The 27,333-nt window shown below is 47.6% G+C and overlaps 1 protein-coding gene across 1 annotated transcript in view; it reads left to right on the forward strand.

Moving 5' to 3' along the window:
• ccdc92b (coiled-coil domain containing 92B) overlaps window positions 1–27,333 on the forward strand; it is a 50,888-nt gene that overhangs the window by 13,244 nt on the left and 10,311 nt on the right. The window contains exon 3 of the mRNA XM_033045640.1: window positions 26,965–27,012. Within this exon, the coding sequence (XP_032901531.1) occupies window positions 26,965–27,012 (48 nt within the window). The remainder of the gene's footprint in view (window positions 1–26,964; window positions 27,013–27,333) is intronic.

Raw genomic sequence — 27,333 nt, forward strand, 5'->3', positions numbered from 1 at the left:
CGGGAGCTTTGGCTTGAAGTTGAAAGGCACTACTTACTGCAAATGGTGGCTTGGGTGTTTTGCTTGAAGTTGAAATGCACTACTTACTGCACATGGTGGCGGGTGCTTTGGCTTGAAGTTGAAAGGCACTGCAAATGGTGGCTTGGGTGCTTTGGCTTGAAGTTGAAAGGCACTAGCTGCAAATGGTGGCATGAAGTTGAAAGGCACTACTTGCTGCAAATGGTGGCATGAAGTTGAAAGGCACTAATTGCTGCAAATGGTGGCTTGGGTTCTTTGGCTTGAAGATGAAAGGCACTACTTACTGAAAATGGTGGCTTGGTTGCTTTGGCTTGAAGTTGAAAGGCACTACCTACTGCAAATGGTGGCGGGTGCTTTGGCTTGAAGTTGAAAGGCACTATTTACTGCAAATGGTGGCTTGGGTGCTTTGGCTTGAAGTTGAAAGTCACTACTTACTGCAAATGGTCGCTTGGGTGCTTTGGCTTGACGTTGAAAAGCACTACTTACTGCAAATGGTTGTTTGGGTGCTTTGGCTTGAGGTTGAAAGACACTACATACTGCAAATGGTGACTTGGGTGTTTTGGCTTGGGGTTGAAAGGCACTACTTACTGCAAATGGTGGCTTGGGTGCTTTGGCTTGAGGTTGAAAGGCACTACTTACTGCAAATGGTGGCTTGGGTGTTTTGGCTTGGGGTTGAAAGGCACTACTTACTGCAAATGGTGGCTTGGGTGCTTTGGCTTGAGGTTGAAAGGCACTACTTACTGCAAAGGGTGGCTTGGGTGCTTTGGCTTGAAGTTGAAAGGCACTACTTACTGCAAATGATGGCTTGGGTGATTTGGCTTGAAGTTGAAAGGAACTACTTACTGCAAATGGTGGCATGAAGTTGAAAGGCACTACTTACTGCAAATGGTGGCTTGGGTGCTTTTGCTTGGTTGAAATGCACTATTTACTGCAAATGGTGGCTTGGGAGCTTTGGTTTAAAGTTGAAAGGCACTACTTACTGCAAATGGTGGCTTGGGAGCTTTGGCTTGAAGTTTTAAAAAAATCACCTTTCTCTCTGCTGCACCTGCTGGAGGGAGGGGGAGGGACTATAAAACCAGGAAGTGGTGTGCCTCACTCAGTCTCTGCAAGGGATGAAGCCAAGGGTCACGTCTCTATGAGCTCTGAATAACACTGAACAAATGTCTACACAACTGTGAGTACCCTTAATGTGGTTTGAAAATGAAAATATGGTTTGTTTGAAGTAAAAGGCGCTGCCTGCAAATGGTTGTTTGGGTGCTTTGGCTTGAAGCTGAAAGGCACTACTTACTGCAAATGGTGGCTTGGGTGCTTTGGCTTGAAGTTGAAAGGCGCTACTTACTGCAAATTGTGGCATGAGTTGAAAGGCACTACTTACTGCAAATGGAGGCTTGGGTGCTTTGGCTTGAAGCTGAAAGGCACTACTTACTGCAAATGATGGCTTGGGTGCTTTGGCTTGAAGTTGAAAGTCACTACTTACTGCAAATGGTGGCTTGGGTGCTTTGCTTGAAGTTGAAAGGCACTACTTACTGCAAATGGTGGCTTGGGTGCTTTGGCTAGAGGTTGAAAGGCACTACTTACTGCAAATGGTGGCTTGGGTGCTTTAGCTTGAAGTTGCACTACTTACTGCAAATGGTGGCTTGGGTGCTTTGGCTTGAAGTTGAAAGGCACTACTTACTGCAAATGGTGGCGGGTGATTTGGCTTGAAGTCGAAAGGCACTACTTACTACAAATGATGGCTTGGGTGATTTGGCTTGAAGTTGAAAGGCACTTCTTAATGCAAATGGTGGCTTGGGTGCTTTGGCTTGAAGTTGAAAGGCACTACACTGCAAATGGTGGCAAGAAGTTGAAAGGCACTACTTACTGCAAATGGTGGCTTGGGTGCTTTGGCTTGAAGTTGAAAGGCACTATTTACTGCAAATGATGGCATGAAGTTGAAAGGCACTACTTACTGCAATTGGTGGCTTGGGTGCTTTGGCTTGATGTCGAAATGCAATACTTACTGCAAATGGTGGCTTGGGTGCTTTGGCTTGACGTCAAAATGCATTACTTACTGCAAATGGTGGCTTGGGTGCTTTGCTTGAAATTGAAAGGCACTACTTACTGCAAATGGTGGCTTGGGTGCTTTAGCTTGAAGTTGCACTACTTACTGCAAATGGTGGCTTGGGTGCTTTGGCTTGAAGTTGAAAGGCACTACTTGCTGCTAATGGTGGCTTTGGTGCTTTGGCTTGCAGTTGAAAGGTACTACTTATTGCAAATGGTTGCTTGGGTGCTTTGGCTTGCAGTTGAAAGGCACTACTTACTGCATATGGTGGCTTGGATGCTTTGGCTTGAAAGGCACTACTTACTGCAAATGGCGGCTTGGGTGCTTTGGCTTGAAGTTAAAAGGCACTACTGCAAATGCACTTACTTCCTGTTTGCACTCTATTTTGATTTTAGATAAAACGCTACCATTTACGGCTCTGATTTTTGGCCGTCTTACTCAGTTCCCCCTCCGCTGAGCAGGTGCAGAGAATTCTTCCCATCAATGAAAAATAAAAGTGTTATTAGTGTTTAAAAAATGTTGAGAATCTCTCTCCTGTCAATCACGCCCTGAAAGGCACACCTTTTCCGGTGGGAGGGGGGAAAACCCGGAAGTGTGGGTGTGGCTCAGTCTCTGCATGATGGGGGAGGGAGAGGTCATGACTCTGTCTGAGCTGTGAATCAACTGAACACACTGAATGTCTACTGAACTGTGAGTTTGGTGTTTTGTGTGGTTTTATGGTGGTTTCACCCTGCATGAAATGGTATGAAGCTGCATTTGAATTTGGTGGCCTTGCACCCTGCTTGAAGTGGAATGAAACTGCACTTGAATTTGGCGGCCTTGCACCCTGCTTGAAGTGATATGAAACTGCACTGAATTTGGTGGCCTTGCACCCTGCTGAAAGTGGTATGAAACTGCACTTGAATTTGGTAGTCTTGGATCCTGCTTGAAGTGGTATGAAACTGCACTTGAATTTGGTGGCCTTGCACCCTGCTTGAAGTGGTATGAAACTGCACTTGAATTTGGCGGCCTTGCATCCTGCTTGAAGTGGTATGAAACTGCACTGAATTTGGTGGCCTTGCACCCTGCTTGAAATGGTAGGAACATGGATTCGAATTTGGTGGCCTTGCACCCTGCTTGAAATGGAATGTCAAGGAATAGTCATGAGTCAACTGCCAGCCCACCAGCCGTGAGTGAACTGCCAGCAGGTCAGGCTTGAGGGACTGAGCTGCCACCCCAAGAACCCATACCAGCGCTCCAGAAAGCCCCCCCACTGGCCACCAATATTGGAATTGGTGGAATGGTGGAATATTGCGTCGGGGGACCAGCCCTCCCGTGTGAACATGGGACCCAACGGGTCCCACTTAGTCTAGTAATGTTATAAAGACAGGACACTGAGTCCTGTTATTTAAAACATTGTAATGGGCAGCGGCTGGGAAATGGATTTTGATTTTTTTTTTTAAGTTTAAAAAGAGGGAGGGTGGAAAGGAGGGGAAGGGAGTGCTGGGATATAAGGGGAAATGAGCCGCCCCTGCACAGTTGGGGGCTATGGGTGAGTGGTGGAATATTGCATTGAGGGAACGGGTTAAGTTGGGGGAACGGGTGAGTGGTGGAACATTGCGTTGGCGAACGGGTTGCGTTGGAGGGCCAGGCCTCCTGTGTGACAGGGACCCAACGGGTCCCACTTGGTCTAGTTTTTATTTTATAATGCCTGGCCCCGTCTGCCACAGTGTTGGATGAATAATACTTTATTGTCACATGTACCTAGGTACATTGAAATGCTTTGTTTGCATGGCAGTACACAAGTGTCACCCCATGTTCATAAGTTCTTCGAGGAGAATTAGGCCTTCCGGCCCATTGAGTCTACTCTGCCATTCAATAATGGCTGATCTATCTTTCTCTCTCAACCCCATTTTCCTGCCCTCCCCCTAACCCCTGACACCCATACTAATCAAGAATCTATCTATGGATCGACGGTGCTTATATTCACTGGAATTTAGAAGGATGAGAGGTTATCTAATAGAAACATTTAAAATTATTTTGGGATTGGACACGCTAGATGCAATAAAAAATGTTCGCGATGTTTGGGGAGTCCAGAACCAGGGGTCATAATTTAAGAATAAAGGGTAGACCATTTAGGATTGAGATGAGGAAAAACTTTTTCACCCAGAGAGTTGTGAATCTGTGGAATTCTCTGCCTCAGAAGGCAGTGGAGGCCAATTCTCTGGATGTATTCATGAGAGAGTTAGATTTAGCTCTTAGGGCTAAAGGAATCAAGGAATATGGGGAGACAGCAGGAATGGGGTACTGATTTTGGATGATCAGCCATGATCATATTGAATGGCTATGCTGGGCTACTACTGGGGCTACCCCTGCACCTATTTTCCATGTTTCTATGTTACCTCTGCCTTGAAAATATCCATTGACTTGGCCTTCATTCCTGCTCAAACATAACCATTGCCGTCTGGCTGCACCAAGAAGACTGGAGGCTCAGTGTGAGCGTAATCTTGCAGTGATCTCATCCAGCTCTCTGATACCGCTTCCCTGCTGAAACCGTATCAGTAGAGGGCAGGGGAAGAGGAGACTGTCTGTCTGACAACGCTGCCATTAGTCGGCTCCATCGATCGTTCAGCTCCAATTCTCCAATGCTTTCAAGAGAGAGTTAGATAGAGCTCTTAAAGAGAGTGGAGTCAAGGGATATGGGGAGAAGGCAGGAACGGGGTACTGATTATGGATGATCAGCCATGACCACAGTGAATGGCAGTGCTGGCTCGAGGGGCCGAATGGTCTACTCCTGCACCTGTTGTCTATTGTCTCCCTGCAGCAGTGAACTCTGGAAATGAATTAAAGATAGACAGGGCGGCACGCTGGCGCAGCGGTAGGGTTGCTGCCTTACAGAGCTTGCAGCGCCGGGGACCCAGGTTCGATCCCGACTACGGGTGCTGTCTGTATGGAGTTTGTACGTTCTCCCCGTGACCTGCGTGGGTTTTCTCCGAGATCTTCGGTTTCCTCTCACACCCTTAATACATACAGGTCTGTAGGTTAATTGGCTAGGTGTAAATGTAAATTGTCCCTGGTGTGTATAGGATAGTGTAATGTGCGGGGATTGTTGGTCGGAGCGGACTCGGTGGGCTGAAGGGCCTGTTTCCGTGCTGTATCTCTAAGCTAAACTAAATTAAACAAAGTGCTGCAGTAACTCTGCAGGCCAGGCAGCACCTCAGGAGCGAAGGAATGGGTGACGTTTCAGGTCGAGACCCTTCCTCAGACTAGATTAACTGCGTGAGGTTAAGCAAGGCCTGATCGCAGTTGGGATCAGGAGTGTGATATCCCACCCCCACCCCTAACACAGAAAGGAGGGTTTGGAAGGTGTGGCGTTGAGGCTGAGAACTGAAACACGGAAGATAGACACAAAATATTCTCTGGATACTTTCAAGAGAGAGCTAGATAGGGCTCTTAAAGATAGCGGAGTCAGGGGCTATGGGGAAGAAGGCAGTAACGGGGTACAGATTGGGGATGATCAGCCATGATCACATTGAATGGCGGTGCTGGCTCAAAGGGCCGAATGGCCTACTCCTCCACCTATTGTCTATTATCTATTGTCTAAAAGGCTGCAGTAACTCAGCGGATCAGGCAGCATCTCTGGAGAAAAGAAACGGGTGACGTTTTGGGTCCTGATGTTGCCTGACCCGCTGAGTTACTCCTGTTTTCACTTTTTCACTTCACGTTCCCTTAATGCGTATTCATTTGTTATTTCATTTGTTCTGTATCTCTCCATGTCACCGCCTATATCTCTCCCCCGACTGAAGACAGGTCTCGACCCCAAATGTCACGTATTGCTTCTCTCCAGAGATGCTGCCTGACCCGCTGAGTTACTCCAGCTTTTTATCTATCTTCGGTCTCCCCGCAACCTCTGGTGTTGGAGAGAAACCAATCTGAGTCTGTCCAACCGCTCCCTGTAGCTGAAACCCTCTAATTAAGATTCAAGATTCAGATTCAGATTCAGATTCAACTTTAATTGTCATTGTCAGTGTAAAGTACAGAGACAACAAAATACAGTTAGCATCTCCCTGGAAGAGCGACATAGAATATGATTTCAATAAATAAATCTATTTACATGCATACAGTCATAGTGTTTTTCCTGTGGGAGGAGTGTCCGGGGGGGGGGTGATTGGCAGTCACCGAGGTACATTGTTGAGTAGAGTGACAGCCGCCGGGAAGAAGCTGTTCCTGGACCTGCTGGTCCGGCAACGGAGAGACCTGTAGCGCCTCCCGGATGGTAGGAGGGTAAACAGTCTGTGGTTGGGGTGAGAGCAGTCCTTGGCGATGCTGAGCGCCCTCCGCAGACAACACTTGCTTTGGACAGACTCAATGGAGGGGAGCGAGGAACCGGTGATGCGTTGGGCAATTTTCACCACCCTCTGCAATGCCTTCCGGTCGGAGACAGAGCAGTTGCCATACCATACTGTGATACAGTTGGTAAGGATGCTCTCGATGGTGCAGCGGTAGAAGTTCACCAGGATCTGAGGAGACAGATGGACCTTCTTCAGTCTCCTCAGGAAGAAGAGATGCTGGTGAGCCTTCTTGACCAGAGTTGAGGTATTGTGGGTCCAAGAGAGGTCATCAGAGATGTTGACCCCCAGGAACCTGATGCTGGAAACACGTTCCACCTCCGTCCCGTTGATGTGGATGGGGGTGTGCGTGCCGCCCCTAGACTTCCTGAAGTCTACAATGAGCTCCTTGGTCTTCTTGGAGTTAAGGGCCAGGTTGTTGTCAGCGCACCATGCTGCTAGGAGCTGGACCTCCTCCCTATAGGCCGAATCATCTTTGTTGCTGATGAGGCCAATCACCGTTGTATCATCTGCATACTTGATGATGGTGTTAGTACCATGTACAGGTGTGCAGTCATAGGTGAAGAGGGAGTAGAGGAGGGGGCTCAGCACACAGCCCTGTGGAACGCCGGTGTTCAGGGTGAGGGTTGAAGAGGTGTGCTTGTCTAACCTAACAGACTGGGGTCTGTTGGTTAGAAAGTCCAGTATCCAGTTGCAGAGGGAGGGGTCGATGCCCAGGTTACCGAGTTTGGTGATCAGTTTAGAGGGTATAATGGTGTTGAATGCTGAGCTGTAATCGATGAACAGCATTCTTACGTAAGTGTCTCTGTTGTCGGGGTGGGAGAGGGCGGAGTGACGTGCCGTTGAGACGGCATCCTCCGTACTCCTGTTCTTGCGGTAGGCAAACTGATAGGGATCCAATGTGGGGGGTAGGCAGCCTTTGAGGTTTGCCAGGACCAGCCTCTCGAAGCACTTGGTGATGATGGGAGTAAGTGCAACTGGGCGGAAGTCGTTGAGGCTTGCCGCAGTGGAGTGTTTTGGCACCGGCACGATGGAGGTGGTTTTAAGGCACGTGGGGACAACTGCTTGGGCAAGTGACAGATTGAAGATGTCAGTCCAGCCGTCTGTCAGCTGCGCAGCACAGGCCCTGAGGACGCGCCCGGGGATGCGTCCTGGTAAATCTAGGCATCGTCCTAGTAAACCTCCTCTGCACCCTCTCCAAAGCCTCCACATCCTTCCTGTAATGAGAGCAACCAGAACTGCACGCAAATGTGGCCTAACTAAGGTCCAATGAAGCTGCATCATGGCTTCTGACTTTTATATTCAATGCCCCGACTAATAAAAGCAACCATAACATATGCCTTTTTTTTACCAATTAATAACTCCCCAGAGTTATGTAGATTTCTGCAGAGACTAATTAACCTGCAAACCCACACGCCTTTGGGATGTGTTTAAATTAGTTCCGATATGCAGTGTGGAAATAGGCCCTTCGGCCCATCGAGTCCATACGAGCACCCCTTCCACTTAGGACTATTCTACACATCCACGGACAATTTACAGAAGTCAATGAACCTACAATTCCTGCACATCTTTGGGATGTGGGAGGAAGCCGGAGCATCCGGAGAAAACCCACGCGGTCACAGGGAGAACGTACAAACTCCGTGTGGACGGCACCCGTAGTCAGGATCGAACCTGGGTCTCTGGCACTGTACGGCAGCAACTCTACCGTTAAGGGCTTGGACACGCTAGAGGCAGGAAAAATGTTCCCGATGTTGGGGGAGTGTAGAACCAGGGGCCACAATTTAAGAATAAGGAGTAAGCCATTTAGAACGGAGACGAGGAAACACTTCTTCACACAGAGAGTGGTGAGTCTGTGGAATTTTCTGCCTCAGAGGATGGTGGAAGCAGGTTCTCTGGATGCTTTCAAGAGAGAGCTAGACAAGGCTCTTAAAGATAGTCAGGGGATATGGGGAGGCAGGAACGGGGTACTGATTGGGATGATCAGCCATGATCATATTGAATTGCGGTGCGGCTCGAAGGGCCAAATGGCCTACTCCTGCACCTATTGTCTGTTGTCTATTGAGGGGTGATCTTATAGAGGTGCATTAGATCACGAGAGGTGAATAGCGAATGGCCTGGATAGAGTCGATGTGGAGAGGATGTTTCCACTAGTGGGAGAGTCTAGGACTAGAGGGCACAGCCTCAGAATAAAAGGATGAATCTTTTGAACGGAGATGAGGAAGAATTTCTTTAGTCAGAGGGTGGTGAATCTGTGGAACTCATTGCCACAGAAGGCTGTGGAGGCCAAGCCTTGGTTCTTGGTTACTTGGTCCTCCAAAATATTCCAACTGGAATTTAAACTGGAGGTGGTGAAGGGAGGGATTAAGCCTGAAAGGGTTATTGGGAAGAAAGTGCTACTTTAAATTTAGTTGCATCTGGTTGGGTAACTATAGTTTGGTGGAGATTATTCCATGCTTTAATTGTGCGGGGGAAGAACGAATTGCTGTACACATCTGTCTTTGTAGCTGGGATCACAAATTGGATCGAATGCTCTCGTCTGCTCCTTATTGGTTTGGGTTTGGTGTAGGTCTTGTGATCTATGTCTAGCTGACCATTTAACATTTTGTAAAAACAGGTCAAACGGTGAGCTTCACGTCTGTCTTGGAGAGGGTTCCACCCCAGAGAATTCAGAAGTTTGGTGACACTCGCTTCTCTCTCATAGGTGTTAGTAACAAATCGAGCGGCCTGTCTTTGGACACGTTCGATGGATGAAATATTTTTATCTGTGTATGGGTCCCAAGCTGCAACTGCGTAGTCCAAATGAGGTCTAACGAGGGTGAAATACAGCTTCTCCTTGACAGAAGCTGAACAATGATGAAAGTTGCGCCTCAGGAAGTTTAGGACACCTGTTGCTTTCACTGTTGCACGATGAGTCTGACCATTCCAACGCAGATCATTCAATGGATATTTCTAAGGCAGAGACAGATAGATTCTTCATTAGTAATGGTGTCAGGGGTTATGGGGAGAAGGCAGGAGAATGGGGTTGAGAGGGAAAGATAAATCAGCCATGATTGAATGGTAGAGTGGACTTGATGGGCCAAATGGCCTAATTCTGCTCCTATGATTTATGAACTTATGAGAGGAATAGATAAGGTAGTTGCACAGAGTGTTTTACCCAGGGTAGGGAAATCAACAACCAGCGGTCATACGTTTAAGGTGAGAAGGGAAAGATTTTATAGGAACCTGAGGGGCAATTCTTTCGTACAGAGGGTGGTGGGTAAATGGAAGGACCTGGCTGAGGAGGTAGCTGTGTCATAACGTTTAAGAAACATTTAGACAGGTACGTGGATAGGATAGGTTTAGAGGGATATGGGCCAAACGCAGGCAGGTGGGACTAGTGTAGATGGGACATATGGGCCGGTGTGGACATGTTGGGCCGAAGGGCCTGTTTCCATGCTGCCTGACTGTCGGCAACAATGTTTAATTGTCACATGTACCAACAGCAGATCGATGAAGCACGACAGGCATGTCGACCCAATGTTGACAGATAAAATGTCACTTTAAAAAATCAATACATTAATAGCCCTAATTCTAGTGCAAAAAGGCCAAAGTATTTAGAGGAACCAGAGACAGTTCATAGTTAAGTTAGTGTTTGGTCGTGTTTAAGAACTGCAGATGCCGGAAAAATCGAAGGTAGACAACAAGCTGGAGGAACTCAGCGGGTGAGGCAGCATCTATGGAGCGAAGGAATGGGTGACGTTTCGGGTCGAGACCCTTCATCAGAGGTTTTTGTTGTGTTCCGAGCCAGATGGTTGTTTGGACGAAGCTCAGTTTTTTTTAGTTTAGAGATACAGTGCGGAAACAGGCCCTTCGGCCCACCGAGTCCGTACCGACCAGTGATCCCCGCACACTAGCACGATCCTACACACACTAGTGACAATTTACACTTATACCAAGTATACAAACCCAGGACAACTAACCTACAAACCTGTACGTCTTTGGAGTGTGGGAGGAAACTGAAGATCTGAAAACCCACGCGGGTCATGGGGAGAATGGACAAACTCCGTACAGACAGCGCCCGTAGTCGGGATCGAACCCGTCTCCGTCCCCGGCGCTGTAAGGCAGCAGCTCTACCGCTGCGCCACCGTGCCGCTCTAAACTGTTCAATGGTGCTTTATTATCTCTCGTCCCTAATTACAATGAAATTATCTTTTTGCCGACAGTTCAGTGCTAATCCTGTTATACGTTCGGCACAACCATACTAAGTGTAAGATTGTAGACCACACTGAGTCCCTACTGGGGAGCCTCCACGATTTAGACGCCATCTTAGAAACATAGAAACATAGAAAATAGGTGCAGGAGTAGGCCATTCGGCCCTTCGAGCCTGCACCGCCATTCAATATGATCATGGCTGATCATCCAACTCAGTATCCTGTACCTGCCTTCTCTCCATACCCCCTGATCCCTTTAGCCACAAGGGCCACATCTAACTCCCTCTTAAATATAGCCAATGAACTGGCCTCAACTACCTTCTGTGGCAGAGAATTCCAGAGATTCACCACTCTGTGTGAAAAATGTTTTCCTCATCTCAGTCATAAAAGATTTCCCCCTTATCCTTAAACTGTGACCCCTTGTTCTGGACTTCCCCAACATCGGGAACAATCTTCCTGCATCTAGCCTGTCCAAACCCTTAAGAATTTTGTAAGTTTCTATAAGATCTTGTAGCCTTCCAACTCCGAATTGTTTACAACATGTTTGTCTCAGCTTGGCCGTAAATGTCCGTGGGCCTGGCGGCGGCAGTGGGTCGGAGCTGCAGAGGTCAGCCGGGATTGACCGGGTTTGTGTCGATGGCCTCCATCACGGCTCCATGATACTGCCGGCCTTTGTATGTCAACCAGGTGGTCACTGTTTTCCGCCTGACGGCAGGAGTGAAATGAGAGCATGACCAGGGTTTACTGACGTTAGTTGGCTGCTTAGTTAGTTTAGTTTATTGTCACATGTACCGAGGTACAGTGAAAAGCTTTAGTTGCGTGCTACCAATTCAGCGGAGGGACAATACATGATTACCATTGAGCTGAAACAGCGTACAGATACAGGCTAAAGGGAATTATGTGAATCGCGTTTCGTGCAAGATAAAGTCCAGTAAAGTCCCGATCAAAGATTGTACGAGGGTCTCCATGGAGGTAGATAGTGGCTCAGGACCAGTCTCTAGTTGTTGGTAGGATGGTTCAATCGCCTGATAACAGCTGGGAAGGCACTGTCCCTGAATCTGGAGGTGTACGTTTTCACACCTTCCGTAATGGGAGAGATTAGAAGAGGCAGTGGCCAGGGTGCGACTCGTTCTTGCCGAGGCAGCGTGAGGTGTAAATGGAGTCAATGGAAGGGAGGTTGGTTTGTGTGACGGTCTGGGCTGCGTCCACAATTCTCTGCTATTTCTTGCGGTCTTGGACGGAGCTGTTCCCAAACCGTGCTGGGATGTATCCCGATATTGCCATTTCAAAAGGTAGTTTAGAGTCACGCCTTGATGGGCTGGGATAAAAATGGCAGCTTTCCTCTCCTGAAGGATGTTGTTGAACTGTTGTGTTGTTAATCGCAGGTCCAGTAGTCACCATTACACATACTACCCTTTTTTAATTTCAGAATATATTTTGTTTTAATTCCCTTGTGTTTGGGTTTGAACTAGTCTCTCTAATTCATCCGTCCATTTCTCTCAGACTCAGTTGTAGCACAGTGGCACAGCGATAGAGTTGCTGCCTCACAGCGCCACAAACCCGGGTTCGATCCCGACTACGGGTGCAGTCTGTACGGAGTTTGTACCTTCTCCCCGTGACCGCGTGGGTTTCACGTTAATTGGCCTCTGTAAATTGCCCCTAATTTGTACGATAGATCTAGTGTAGAGGGCCGGTCCCACTTGGGCATCATTTGCGCGTCATTTACGCGATATCATTTACCCGTCACGACACTTGATGAGGTGTGGTGACGTACTTTGTGTCTCTCTTCAGTATAAATCAGCATCTGCTGTTCCTTCCTGCAAGAATAGCCTTCATAGTTTGTGACGGTTCCGAATTCCTATTAGTTGTTCAGGATTATTAAATTCACCGTGGCGCAGCGGTAGAGTTGCTGCCTTACAGCGAATGCAGCGCCGGAGACCCGGGTTCGATCCCGACTACGGGTGCTGTCTGTATGGAGTTTGTACGTTCTCCCCGTGATCGCGTGGGTTGTCTCCGAGATCTTCGGTTTCCTTCCGCACTCCAAAGACGTACAGGTTTGTAGGTTATTTGGCGCAGACCCGGTGGGCCGAAGGGCCTGTTTCCACTCTGTATCTCTAAACTAAAGTAAACTAAACAAAGGTATACGACAGACATATTATCTCCAGCTAGTTTTCACCACAGCACTGCATCAGAGTAAGAAATGGGAGTACAAGAGACTGCAAGGTGGAGTATTGCATGCTGTTCTGGCCGCCCCATTGTAAGGAGGATGTGGAGGCTTTGGAGAGGGTGTAGAGGAGGTTTACCATAAAGATGTCTGGATTAGTGGGTATTAGCCACAGGGAGAAGTTGTACAGACTTGAATTGTTTTCTCTGGAACGTCAGAGGTTGTGGGGGAGACCTGATAGAAGTATATGAAATTATGAGAGGCATAGATAGGGTAGACAGTCAGAACCTTTTCGCCAGGGTGAAGATATCAAATACCACTCGCTGTACTGGCTGGAGTTTAGTAGGATGAGGGGTCCCCTAATTGAAAATTACTGAATAGTGAAAGGCCTGGATCGAGTGGATGTGGAGAGGATGCTTCCATTAGTGGGGGAGTCTACAACCAGAGGGCACAGCCTCAGAATAAAAAGACACACCTTTAGAAAGGAGATGAGGAGGAATTTCTTTAGTCAGAGGGTGGTAAATCTGTGGAATTCTTTGCCACAGACTACTGTGGAGGCCAAGTCAGTGGATATTTTTAAGGCGGAGATAGACAGATTCTTGATTAGTACGGGTGTCAGGGGTTACGAGGAGAAGGCAGGAGAATGGGTTTGAGAGGGAGAGATAGATCAGCCGTGATTGAATGGCGGAGTAGACTTGATGGGCCGAATGGCCGAATTCTGCTCCTAGAACGTATGAACTAAATGTGATCTGTTTGGATAGCATATAAAATAAAGCTTTATACTGTACCTCAGTCCATGTGACAATAATAAACTTGAAGCAGTTCCCCTCAGTTTTAGTGTTCCCGCTCCCTCACAGCGACTGATAACAGGGTTTACAGCCCAGTGACGTCACTGAATCCATCCGTCCCTGAAGGATTCACGTTGTTGAGCGTGGGGCGGCAAGGTGGCGCAGCGGTAGAGTTGCTGCCTTGTAGCGCCAGAGACCCGGGTTTGATCCTGACTACGGTTGCTGTCTGTACAGAGCTTGTACATTCACCCCGTGACCTGCGTGGGTTTTCTCCGAGATCTTCAGTTTCTCCCACACTCCAAAGACGTACAGGCTTGTAGGTTTAATTGGCTTGGTATAAATGTAAGATTGTCCCCGGTGTGTAGGGTAGTGCTGGTGTACGGGGATCGCTGGTCGGTGCGGACTCGGTGGGCCGAAGGGCCTGTTTCCGCGCTGTATCTCTACACTAGGTTACAAGGTTAATTCCCAGGATGGCGGGACTGTCATATGCTGAGAGAATGGAGCAGCTGGGCTTGTACACTCTGGAGTTTAGAAGGATGAGAGGGAATCTCATTGAAACATATAAGATTGTTAAGGGTTTGGATACGCTAGAGGCAGGAAACATGTTCCCGATGTTGAGGGAGACCAGAGCCAGGGGCCACAGTTTAAGAATAAGGAGTAAGCCATTTAGAACGGAGACTGGGAAACGCTTTTTCTCACAGAGTGGTGAGTCTGTGGAATTCTCTGCCTCAGAGGGCGGTGGAGGCAGGTTCTCTGGATGCTTTCAAGAGAGAGCTAGTTAGAGCTCTTAAAAATAGCAGAGTCAGGGGATATGGGGAGAAGGCAGGAACGGGGTACTGATTGGGGATGATCAGCCATGATCACATTGAATGGCGGTGCTGGCTCGAAGGGCCGAATGGCCTACTCCTGCACCTATTGTCTATTGTCTATTGTCTATTGTCACTAAACTAAACTCTACTCGTGACCCTCAGTGTAAAGGAGATGTACTGGAAGCATTGCTGCTTGGCAATGCCGCACTGAATCAGCATTGCTTCTTGCTTCTCGGCTCATTCCTGCCTGTACTCAATTTCAGTCAATAACTTACGGGCAGCTTACCTCATGCTGTGCTCTGTGTTTCTCATTATCATCAACACTACCTTGAGAATCTGGTGACTTTGAGAGCCTGATGTACTCACTGGCTGAAATCAGAGAACTTTCTTGGAAGCACAGATTTCCCCAGAGCTTGAGGTTGAGTTTAGCCTGGGTGGAAGATTCCGTGCATTTATCCAAAATGCTGCAGTAACTCAGCGGGACAGGCGGCACCTCTGGAGAGAAGGAATGGGTGACGTTTTCAAAGGTTTCAAAGGTCTTTTATTGTCACATGTATCAATTAAGGTACAGTGATATTCGAATAACCATACAGCCATGCTAATAAAAGCAACAAGACACACATCTACATAAAAGTTAACATAAACATCCACCACAGTGGACTCTCCACATTCCTCACTGTGATGGAAGGCCAAAAAGTCTAATCTACTTCTCTCTTTATTTTCCCGCGGTTGGGGCAGTCGAACCATCCGTTGGGGCGATTGAAGCCCCCGCGATCAGGTCGATCGAAGCTCCTGCAGTTTGGAGCTCCCGAATTCGGTCTCTAACCAGAGACCGCGAGCTTCACGATGTTAAAGTCCGCAGGCTCCGGCGGTTGGAGCTGCGAGGTCGGTCTCCGGCGTAGGCCGCCAGCTCCTCGATGTTAGGCCACAGTGCGGACGGAGATACGATACGGAAAAATAAAATCACATCTCTGTCGAGGTGCGAAAAAAAAGTTTCCCCCAACCCCACCCCCCCCACATAAAACAAACTAATACAGTAAAACATACATTTAACACATACTATAAAACAACGGAGAAGAAATGGACAGACTGACTGTTGGCGAGGCAGCCATTGCTGGCGCCACCCGGTGGTGGTTTTGGGGTCTGAAGAAAGGTCTTGTCCCGAAACATCACCCACAGTGAGGTGTTGCATCTTTGGAAAGTCTGACATGGGCAGGACCTACACAGTGTAAGGAACTGCAGATGCTGGTTTAAACTGAAGGTAGACACAAATAGCTGGGGTGACTCAGCGGGACAGGCAGCATTTCTGGAGGTAGGTTCACAGTAGATAGGGTGGTCAAAAACACTTTTGGCACATTTATTGAGAGTATTGAGCGTAAAAGTTAGGAGCTCATGTTGCGGTTAGGTAAAACGTTAATGAGGCTGCATCTAGAGTATTGTGTTATACAATAGACAATAGGTGCAGGAGTAGGCCATTCGGCCCTTCGAGCCAGCACCGCCATTCAATGTGATCATGGCTGATCATCCCCAATCAGTACCCCGTTCCTGCCTTCTCCCAATATCCCCTGACTCCGCTATTTTTAAGAGCCCTATCTAGCTCTCTCTTGAAAGCATCCAGAGAACCTGCCTTCACCGCCCTCTGAGGCAGAGAATTCCACAGACTCACCACTCTCTGTGAGAAAAAGTATTTCCTCGTCTCCGTTCTAAATGGCTTACTCCTTATTCTTAAACTATGGCCCCTGGTTCTGGACTCCCCCAACATCGGGAACATGTTTCCTGCCTCTGGCGTGTCCAAACCCTTAACAATCTTATATGTTTTAATGAGATACCCTCTCATCCTTCTAAACTCCAGAGTGCACAAGCCCAGCCACTCCATTCTCTCAGCATATGATAGTTCCGCCATCCCGGGAATTAACCTTGTAAGCCTACGCTGCACTCCCTCAATAGCAAGAATGTCCTTCCTCAAATTAGGGGACCAAAACTGCACACAATACTCCAGGTATACGAAAGATGCTGTCAGGTTGCGATCGGTACAGAGAAGAATTACAAGGACTCGAGGGTGTGAGCTATAGGGAGAGGTTGAGTAGGCTGGGACTCTATTCCTTGGAGCGCAGGAGGATGAGGGGTGTATAAAATCATGAGAGGAATAGATGAACGAGCCTCTTGCCCAGAGTGGGGGAATAGAGAACCAGAGGGCAAGGAGAAGGATATTGAATTATGTGAGGTAAAGGAAACAAGTAGAGTAGCTATGGAAACTATGAGAGTCACAGAAATGAAGTACTGACACTTTTTAAAAATATAAAAGTGGATAAGTCTCCAGGTCCTGACAGGATATTCCCTAGGACATTGAGGGAAGTTAGTGTAGAAATAGCAGGGGCTATGACAGAAATATTTCAAATGTCATTAGAAATGGGAATAGTGCCGGAGGATTGGCGTACTGCGCATGTTGTTCCATTGTTTAAAAAGGGTTCTAAGAGTAAACCTAGCAATTATAGACCTGTTAGTTTGACATCAGTGGTGGGCAAATTAATGGAAAGGATACTTAGAGATAATATATATAAGCATCTGGATAAACAGGGTCTGATTAGGAACAGTCAACATGGATTTGTGCCTGGAAGGTCATGTTTGACTAATCTTCTTGAATTTTTTGAAGAGTTTACTATTGGAAATTGATGAGGGTAAAGCAGTGGATGTTGTCTATATGGACTTTAGTAAGGCCTTTGACAAGGTTCCTCATGGAAGGTTGGTTAAGAAGGTTCAATTGTTGGGTATTAATGCAGGAGTAGCAAGATGGATTCAACAGTGGCTGAATGGGAGATGCCAGAGAGTAATGGTGGATGGCTGTTTGTCAGGTTGGAGGCCGGTGACTAGTGGGGTGCCTCAGGGATCTGTGTTGGGTCCACTGTTGTTTGTCATGTACATCAATGATCTGGATGATGGTGTGGTAAATTGGATTAGTAAGTATGCAGATGATACTAAGATAGGTGGTGTTGTGGATAATGAAGTAGATTTCCAAAGTCTACAGAGAGATTTAGGCCATTTGGAAGAATGGGCTGAAAGATGGCAGATGGAGTTTAATGCTGATAAGTGTGAGGTGCTACATCTTGACAGGACAAATCAAAATTGGACGTACATGGTAAATGGTAGCGAATTGAGGAATGCAGTTGAACAGAGGGATCTAGGAATAACTGTACATAGTTCCCTGGTGGAATCTCATGTAGATAGGGTGGTAAAGAAAGCTTTTGGTGTGCTAGCCTTTAAAAATCAGAGCATTGAGTATAGAAGTTGGGATGTAATGTTAAAATTGTACAAGGCATTGGTGAGACCAATTCTGGAGTATGGTGTACAATTTTGGTCGCCTAATTATAGGAAGGATGTCAACAAAATTGAGAGAGTACAGAGGAGATTTACTAGAATGTTGCCTGGGTTTCAGCAACTAAGTTACAGAGAAAGGTTGAACAAGTTAGGTCTTTATTCTTTGGAGCGCAGAAGGTTAAGGGGGGACTTGATAGAGGTCTTTAAAATGATGAGAGGGATAGACAGAGTTGACGTGGATAAGCTTTTCCCATTGAGAGTAGGGAAGATGCAAACAAGAGGACATGACTTGAGAATTAAGGGACAGACGTTTAGGGGTAACATGAGGGGGAACTTCAGAGAGTGGAATGAGCTTCCAGTGGAAGTGGTGGAGGCAGGTTTGATTTTATCATTTAAAAATAAATTGGATAGGTATATGGACAGGAAAGGAATGGAGGGTTATGGTCTGAGTGCAGGTAGATGGGACTAAGGGAGAATAAGTGTTCGGCACGGACTAGAAGGGCCGAAATGGCCTGTTTCTGTGCTGTAATTGTTATATGGTTATATGGTTATATGGCATGGGTTTAAAGTGAAGGGGAAAAAGATTTAATAGGAATCTGAGGGATAACTCTTTCACACAGCGGGTTGGTGGGTGTTTGGAAAGAGCTGCAAGAGAAGGTAGTTGAAGTAGAGTCTATCATAATGTTCAACAAAACATTTAGACAGGTACATGGATAGGTAGACAAAAAATGCTGGAGAAACTCACTCATCTCTTTTTCACACAGAGAATTGTGAGTCTGTGGAATTCTCTGCCTCAGACGGCAGTGGAGGCAGGTTCTCTGGATGCTTTCAAGAGAGAGCTAGATAGGGCTCTTAAAGATAGCGGAGTCAGGGGATATGGGGAGAAGGCAGGAACGGGGTACTGATTGGGGATGATCAGCCATGATCACATTGAATGGCGGTGCTGGCTCGAAGGGCTGAATGGCCTACTCCTGCACCTATTGTCTATTGAAACTCAGTGGTTGAGGCAGCATCTATGGAGACAAGGAATTGGCGACGTTTCGGGTGGAGACCCTTCTTCAGACTGATGTGGGTGGGTGGGGGGGGGGGAAGAAATGAAGTAGGCGGAGACAGTGGGACGTGGTACTTCCTTCCTTTTTCCAGCATCTGCAGTTCTTTCTTATACAGGTAGGACAAGTTTAGAGGGATATGGACCAAACTCAGGAATGTGGGACTCGTGTAGATGGGATATGTTCGTCGGTGTGGGCAAGTTGGGCTGAAGGTCCTGTTTCCACTCTGTATCACTCTATGAGTAAAATGTGACTAACTGGATAAGTGTGATAGGTTCCATTTTTTGGAAGTCAAACCAGGGCAGGACCTAGGCAATGAACAGTAGAGTCCTGGGGCATGTGGCAGAACAGAGGGATCTCGGTCAAGTACATAATTCCTTGGGAAAATGGGATTTGGATGGGCATCTTGAATGGTAAGGATGAATTGGACTGAGAGCCTGTCTCCGTGCTGTAAGACTCTAAATACTATTCTCCAGTTTTAATCCACTTCATCCTTTGATCATACCAGCCTGTAACCTCTGCACAAGTCTGATCCAATGATTCAATTCAATGATTCAACGATACGTTATTGTCACCAGTACCTAGGTGCAGTGAATGCCTTGTTTTGCATACAACCCGGTAAGACCTCACCTAGGCAGTACAGAAGAGTCGCCACATTTTGATGTTGACAACGTTACAAAAGTTGACCAAACAGATCTATCTACTGCTCCACTTTCCGACGCCCCCCTCTCACTCTCTGACAGTTGGTCATGGGTCCCTCCTCGCTCTCGTGGCGCGGGTCCCTTCGACGGCGATGGCTCAGGGCCGAGTACGGAGTCCGCGGTGGGCGTGTCGGGCCTACCGGAGCGCCTGGCCCCACTTGCCAGGAAAAGCCTGGTGCTCTGCTCGCCAGGAACAAGGGTATGATGCCACGTGTGCTAGGATATGTGACGTGTGCCTGGCCAACTATTGCCTTCCCACTGCCCACAACGTGTCACAAGTTCACAAGGTATAGGAGTAGGATTAGGCCATTCAGCTCATCGAATCCAATCCGCCATTCAATCATGGCTGATCTCTGCCTCCTAATCCCATATTCCTGCCTTTTTCCCATAACCCTTGACACCCGATGTTCTAATCAAGAATTTTTGCTTTAAAAATATCCCCTGATTGGCCTCCAAGCCCCTCTGTTGCAATGAGTTCCACAGATTAACCACCCTGTGACTAAAGAAGTTCCTCCTCACCTCCTTTCTAAAAGATCGCCCTTTAATTCTGAGGCTATGACCTCTGGTCCTAGACTCTCCCACCAGTGGAAACATCCTTTCCACATCCACTCTATCTATGCCTTTCATTATTCTGTAAGTTCCAATGAGGTCCCCCCTCAACCTTCTAAACTCCAGCGAGTACAGGCCCAGTGCCGTCAAACACCCATCATATGCTAACCCACGCATTCCTGGAATCATTCTTGTAAACCTCCTCTGAACCCTCTCCAGAGGCAGGACATCCTTCCTCAGACATGGGACCCGAATTTGCTCACAGTACTGAACAGTGTAATTCCTGAAGTAATCGATCACTTCTGGAAAATATTCAGCAGTCAATATGTTTTAGCATTGGAAGTGTACAGGGAGCTTTGTGTCAGTGTATAATTATATCGACAATACTTTGTCAGAGAATGATAGAAATTTGAGGCAATGTAGGTGCTTATTGAGTCCACGCCAAGTATAAAATAAATACTTAAACTAATTTTCCTCATCCCCGAGTTTAATTACTTGGTCAGTTGGGAAAACAGGCTGAGGAATGGCAAACAGAGTTTAATTTGGATAAATGTGAGGGGTTAACATTTTGGGAAGTCAAACCAGGGCAGGAATTTCATGATGAACAGCAGGGTTAGTGTTATCGTGATGTTTAAGAAAGCAGGTATTATCGTAATGTTTAAGAAACATTTATATAGGCGCATGGATAAGATAGGTGTAGAGGGATATGAGCCAAACGCAGGCAGGTGGGACTAGCGTAGCTGGGACATGTTGGTCAGTGTGGGCAAGTTGGGCAGAAGGGCCTGTTTCCATGCTAAATGACTCTGACTAGAGCCGAGGGATGTAGGAGTACAAATGCAAAGATGGCGTCACAGTTAGATTGGGTGGTAAAGAAGGCTTTTGGCACGTTGACCTTCATCAGTCAGTCAGGAAATTGAGTACAGTCTTTGGGATATAGAAACATAGAAAACAGATGCAGGAGTAGGCCATTCGACCCTTCGAGCCAGCAACGCCATTCAATGTGATCATGGCAGATCATCCAGAATCAGTACCCCGTTCCTGCTTTCTCCCCATATCCCTTGATTCCGTTAGCCCTTAACATCTAACTCTCTCTTGAAAACATCCAGTGAATTGGCCTCCACTGCCCTCTGTGGCAGAGAATTCCCCAGATCCACAACTCTCTGGGTGAAAATATTTTTTCTCCTCCCAGTTCTAAATTCTTAAACTGTGACCCCCGGTTCTGGACTCTCCCAACGTGGGGAAATTTTTTTCCTGCATCTAGCCTGTCCAATGCCTTCAGAATGTTATATGTTTCTATGAACCACTCTCATCCTTGTAAATTCCAGTGAATATAAGCCCAGTCGATCCAGTTGTACAAGACGTTGGCGAGGCTGCAATCAGAGTGTTGAGACCAGTTTTTGTCAACCTGCTAGGGAAAGATGCAATTAAGATGGAAAGAACGCAGAGAAGATTTACAAGGATGATGCCAGGACTCGAGGGCCTGAGCTACAGGGAGAGGTTGTGCAGGCCAGGACTTTAGTCCTTGGAGTGCAGGAGGCTGAGGGTGATCTTGGAGAAGTGTGTAAAATCTTGAGGGGAATTTATAGATTGAATATATTGGTTGAAAATATTTTTTTTCCCCGGGATTGTAAGCCTCGTTGTCACCTTCCCCTCAGCTAACAATGACCTATTCTACATTTTCCTTGAACTTTGCCCCCTTTGATCTCTCGTTTTCACACCTTACCCTTCCTTATCTCTGTGGCTGCCTTTCTCCTGACTCTCAATCTGAAGAAAGGTTTCGAACCGAAACATCACCCATTTGTTCCATCCAGAGATGCTGTCTGACCCGCTGAGTTTAGTTTTTAGTTTAGTTTAGAGGTACAGCGCGGAAACAGGCCCTTCGGCCCACCGAGTCCACGGCGACCTGCAATCCCCGCACACTTACACTACCCTACACACTCTGGGGAAAATTCACAATTTACACCAAGCCAATTAGCCTACAAACCTGCACGTCTTTGGAGTGTGGGAGGAAACCGGAGATCCCGTAGAAAACCCACGCAGGTTACGGGGAGAACGCACGAACTCCATGCAGACAGCGCCCATGGTCAGGATCGAACCCGGGTGTCGGGCGCTGTGAGGCAGCAACTCTACCGCTGCGCTCAAGTCCAGCTTTTTGCGTCCATCTGCAGTTCCTTCCTAAAGTAAAGTTGTTGGTTGCACCAATTGTGCAGCAGCAACTTCAGCGTTGAGCAGACACGGGCTGAATTTCAACACCTCCGCACTGTCCTCACAAACTCTCATAACTCACCTTGAGCCGACGCATGTATGAATCGGCCATTGAGATTTTCATCAGCAGAGGCTGAGCAATATCCGCCCTTTGTTCAGAGGAGGGAAGTCAGCCGATGATTATCGGTCCCCTCTGGTTTATGAGGCGGCCTGTGACTGGAATGCATCATTGCCTTTCCCAGCTGCTGGCTTTATAACACTTCCAGTGCAGTGCAGGTTGAGATACATGATAACATGAGTTAGTTCTGCGGCATGCTGCAGTTACACAGTACAGAGAGATACAGACCATACGCAGTTCCGTCGGCCCTCCCAATCTGGGCCCACCATCAACAACTCATTGACACTAATCTTAAATGAACCCCACTTTAATCTCCCATTAACCCGAAGGCTGTACGGTGGCGCAGTGGTAGAGTCGCTGCCTCACAGCGGCAGAGACCCTGGTTCGATCCTGACTATGGGTGCTGTCTGCACGGAGTTCGTACGTTCTCCCTGTGACCCACGTGGGTTTTCTCCGGGCGCTCCGGTTTCCTCCCACACTCCGAATGTGTGCAGGTTTGAAGGCTAACCGGTTTAATAAAATTGTAAATTGTCCCTGGTGTGTGCAGGATAGTGTTAGTGTACGGGGTGATCGATGGTCGGCAGGGACTCGGTGGGCCGAAGGGCCTGTTTCCAGGCTGTATCTTTCAACCAGACCCGACCCTCCTGCCTTGCCAAGTGAACCAGACTTGTATTGGCTTTTTCCCTCAAATCAATAGAGTTTACACAGTTACTGTTGGCTCTCCGCGGTTAAATAAAGTGTTGCATCAGTGTAGGAAATCTGGTAAATGGCTCAGCCTGCCTTTGCCAAGCCAGGAACAGAACATGATTCATAAAAGCTTTTCGCCGTTCTCTGGGGGACATTTTCTAGACTTTAGACTTTGGTCTCTGTAAATTGCGCCTAATGTGTGTGGTGAGTGGATGAGAAAGTGGGAAAACATAGATCTCGTGTGAACTGCTGATCCATGGTCGGCATGGACTCAGTGGGCCAAAGGGACTTTAGACCTTAGACATACAGGGCGGAAACTGAGTCCGTGCCGACTAGTCAGTTTCCGCCCTGTATGTCTAGGGACAACTAGGGACCCCGTACACTAGGGACAATTAGTCCCCGTACACTAGGGACAATTTACAGTATTTACAGAAGCTAATTAACCTACAAACCTACGCGCCTTCTGGAATGTGGGAGGAAACAGAAGCACCCGGAGAAAACCCACAAGGTCACGGGGATGGCAGGAACATTCAAGAGAGTTTTTGATAGGCACATGGATCTGCAGGGAATGGAGGAATATGGATTATATTCCTGGAAGGCGACTCCGGATTGTCAAAGCTGCCACAGCCAGACATAAAAACAGTTTTTATCCACAAGTAGTTGCTCTACTCAACAGCCAAAAATCTGTAGCCTCCCTTTGATCTGGTATTTTGTTGGTTCACACGCTTGATCAATGGTGTTTTATGATTAATGTTTTATTATTATTAATGTTTAGTGTTTTCTGAGTCATTCGTAACTGTCACTGTATGTCATGTTGTTACATGTGGGCGGAGCACCGAGGCAAATTCCTTGTATGTGAATACTTGGCCAATAAACTTACTTACTTATATGCAAGCACATAAGAGTGTTATCTTGGCATCATGGTCAGCACAGATTTTGTGGGCCAAAGGGCCTGATCTTGGGCTGTACTGTGCCATGTTTTACGATGTTAGAAGAACTACCACCTCCGATGAGGGAGCACGGTGGAATCGGGAGTCGTGCACGAGGTCCTCGTTCCCCTCAAATCTAAATAAAGTAAAGTAAAGTATCCTTTATTGTCATTCAGCCATTTCAGTCTGAACGAAATTGTATACCTTGCAGTCATAACATAGAATAAAATAACAAAACACACACTTAACACAGTTTAACATCCACCACAGTGAGTCTACAAGGCACCTCCTCACTGTGATGGAAGGCAAAAGTCTTAAAGTCCTTGTTTCTTCCCTCCTCGTCTCCCTCTACGTTGAGGCGATCCAGCTTTCGATGTAGGGACCCCGCCGGGTGATGTTAAGTCCAGTAGCCGCATCCGAGCTCCGCAAACGTTCACATGAAATCACCATTCACATGAAGTGTGTAATCGGCCGAGAAAGAGCAGCTCATTGTAATTCAGCAACGTGGGTGGTGAAGCCGTCACTCTCTGAACGATGGCACAGCGGCGGAGTAAGAGACCCGGGTTAGATCCTGACTGCGGGTGCTGTCTGTACGGAGTTTGTACGTTCTCCCCGTGTCCTGCCTGAGTTTCCTTCGGTTTCCTCCCACACTCAAAAGACGTGCGGGTTTGTCGGTTAGTTGGCTCCTGTAAATTGTCCCTAGTGCGGAGCATAAAACTAGTGTATGGGTCAGCACGAACCCAAATCCGAAGGGCCTTTTTCCACGCTGTATCTCTACAGTAAATGTATACCGAGTTAGTGAAAAGCTGTGTAAAATCTAAAAATTAATACTATAAGTGAGAAACCATTACTTGCAATGCATCAAGATAACGCGTCAGACTAGATGGGAGGTATAGGTCGGGGAGACGCACAGTCTCTTGCCTAGAGTAGAGGAATCAAGAACCAGAGGACATAGGTTTATGGGGACAGGGGGGTCAAGATATAATAGGAACCTGATCGGTAACGTTTTCACACAAAGGGTGGTGGGTGTATGGAATGAGCTGCCGGAGGAGATAGTTGAGGCTGGGACTATCGCAATGTCTAAGAAACATTTAGACAGGTACATGGATAGGACTGGTTTAGGGGGATGTGGGCCAAACGCAGGCAGTTGGGACTAGTGTAGATGGGACATGTTGGCCGGTGTGGGCAAGTTGGGCCGAAGGGCCTGTTTCCGCGCTGTATCACTCTATGACTCTGTGTCCACACAAGGAAAGCTTCATCAACAAGACCAAGATGAATGACTTTTACACCTCATAAAAATGATCAATGTTATTGATTATGAAACTCCTTTGAAGCAATTCATTAATTTCCTGCGGCATGGCTCGGCAAGTGTTGTGAGGAAGCAGAGACCAGAGCAGGAAGATGTGAGACATCTGGATCAGAACATGCCGATACAACACATTGCCATTTTAGACTTAAGGCTTAATAGGAACCCGAGGGGCAACCTTTTCACACAGAGGGTGGTAGGTGTATGGAACGAGCTGCCGGAAGAGTTTGAGTTGAATTTGAGTTTAGTTTATTGTCACGTGTACCAAGGTACAGTGAAAAGCTTTTGTTGCGTGCTAACCAGACAGCGGAGTAGACTTGATGGGCCGAATGGCCTAATTCTGCTCCTAAAACTAATGAACATGAAATTACCTGACCCTCTCATCTCTTCTTTTCTTAAATTGATCACTTTCACAAAATGGCCACATACGCTCAGGAACTGTGTTCACTGTTTCAAACAAACTCAAGGAGGAAGCCTTAATTGATGGACATAGTCATCATATGCCAGTAACATTGAAGCAGACGTAAATACAGGGTCAACACAAAATGCTGGACCCTTCAGACTGAAGGGTCTCGATCTGAATCGTCACCCATTCCTTCTCTTCAGAGATGCTGCCTGTCCCGCTGAGTTACTCCAGCATTTTGTGTCTATCGAAACTATTACTAAAACGCTCACCTTGTCCTCTTCCGGTTTGCGTTTTTGCACAAAAACAGTACCCTATATCGCTAGGATGTTTTCGCCACCTTACTCACCGTTCTCCTCTGCTCCAGGCGCACCAAGTTTTGTTCCGATCGGTGGAATATTACAAAGGTTATGAAGGTTTAAAAAGTCATGAGATCAGCAGATCGGTCTTCTCGCCTGTCTGTCACCATGAAGGTAACACCCCTTCCGGCACCCACTGTCAATCACCGGGAAAAGGAGAATAAAGTCCCGGAGGCGGGGCTGAGTCGACAACCCGGCTGTGTTTCGCTGATGACACAATGGATCTACGTGCCTGCCATCTTGCGAGTGACGCTGCTCGCTCCCCGTTGCTCCCCCCCACCCCCCCTGCTCGCTCTCCGCTGCTCACTCCCCTCTGCTCCCCCTTGGCTACTCCCCCCCTCCTCTCCCACCCCTTCCCCCCCTTCCCCTCCCCTTCCCCCTGTGCCTCCCTGTCCCTCTGTGTCCCTCTCTGTGCCCCTCTCTGTGCATCTGTGTCCCTCTCCCTCTACCCACCTCCCTCTCTAGCCATGCCTGCGAGTTGGGGGCTATGCGTCAGTGGATAGGCGGGGGATGGGGTAAAAGGAGTGAATGAATAATATTAATATAATATCAATGGGGGTGGTTAGTGCGTGTGTGTGTATGGGGTTGGTTAGTGTTTGTGTGGGGTGGTTAGTGTGTGTGTGGGGTGGTTAGTGTGTGTGCGTGTGTGGGGTTGGTTAGTGTTTGTGTGGGGTGGTTAGTGCGTGTGTGTGTGGGGTGGTTAGTGTGTGTGCGTGTGTGGGGTGGTTAGTGTGTGTGCATGTGTGGGGTTGGTTAGTGTGTGTGTGTGTGACACCGCAGGCTGCCCCCCTCCCTCCGCAGCCGCGCGTTGAGGGGACGGGACCCAACGGGTCCCACTTGGTCTAGTCTTTGATTTAAACCAGCATCTGCAGTTCTTTCCTACACATGAATATAAGGTCTCTTGGCAGTAAGGTAAGTAAGTAAAGACAGTCAGTCCAAAGACGTTTTATTTGACTCCTGTGGGAATCAGGCGGTCTGATCTCTGCTCTTGCCTGTATTTTGCAGAACTCACATGTGAGCTGACGGAAAAGTCGTCAAAACATGACCCGTCAGGTAAGAGAATCTCCCGCTGTTCATCTGAATGGGTAGGTTACGCACCAGGAGCACGGATTTGCCTGCAGAGCTTGCTGCGGTGGGGGAAACATTGAGCCTTGGGAGGTAGTCATAGAGTCCCACAGTGTGGAAACAGGCCCTTCGGCACAACTTGCCCACACCGACCATCATGTCCCATCCACACTAGTCCCACCCGCCTGCGTTTGGCCTACATCCCTCTAAACCTGTCCTAACCATGTACCTGTCTAAATGTTTCTTAAACGTTGTGATAGTACCTGCCTGAACTAGGTCCTCCGGCAGCTCGTTCCGTACACCTGCCAC

Source organism: Amblyraja radiata, chromosome 28, assembly GCF_010909765.2.
Source record: "Amblyraja radiata isolate CabotCenter1 chromosome 28, sAmbRad1.1.pri, whole genome shotgun sequence".
In the NCBI taxonomy this organism is placed as follows: domain Eukaryota; kingdom Metazoa; phylum Chordata; class Chondrichthyes; order Rajiformes; family Rajidae; genus Amblyraja; species Amblyraja radiata.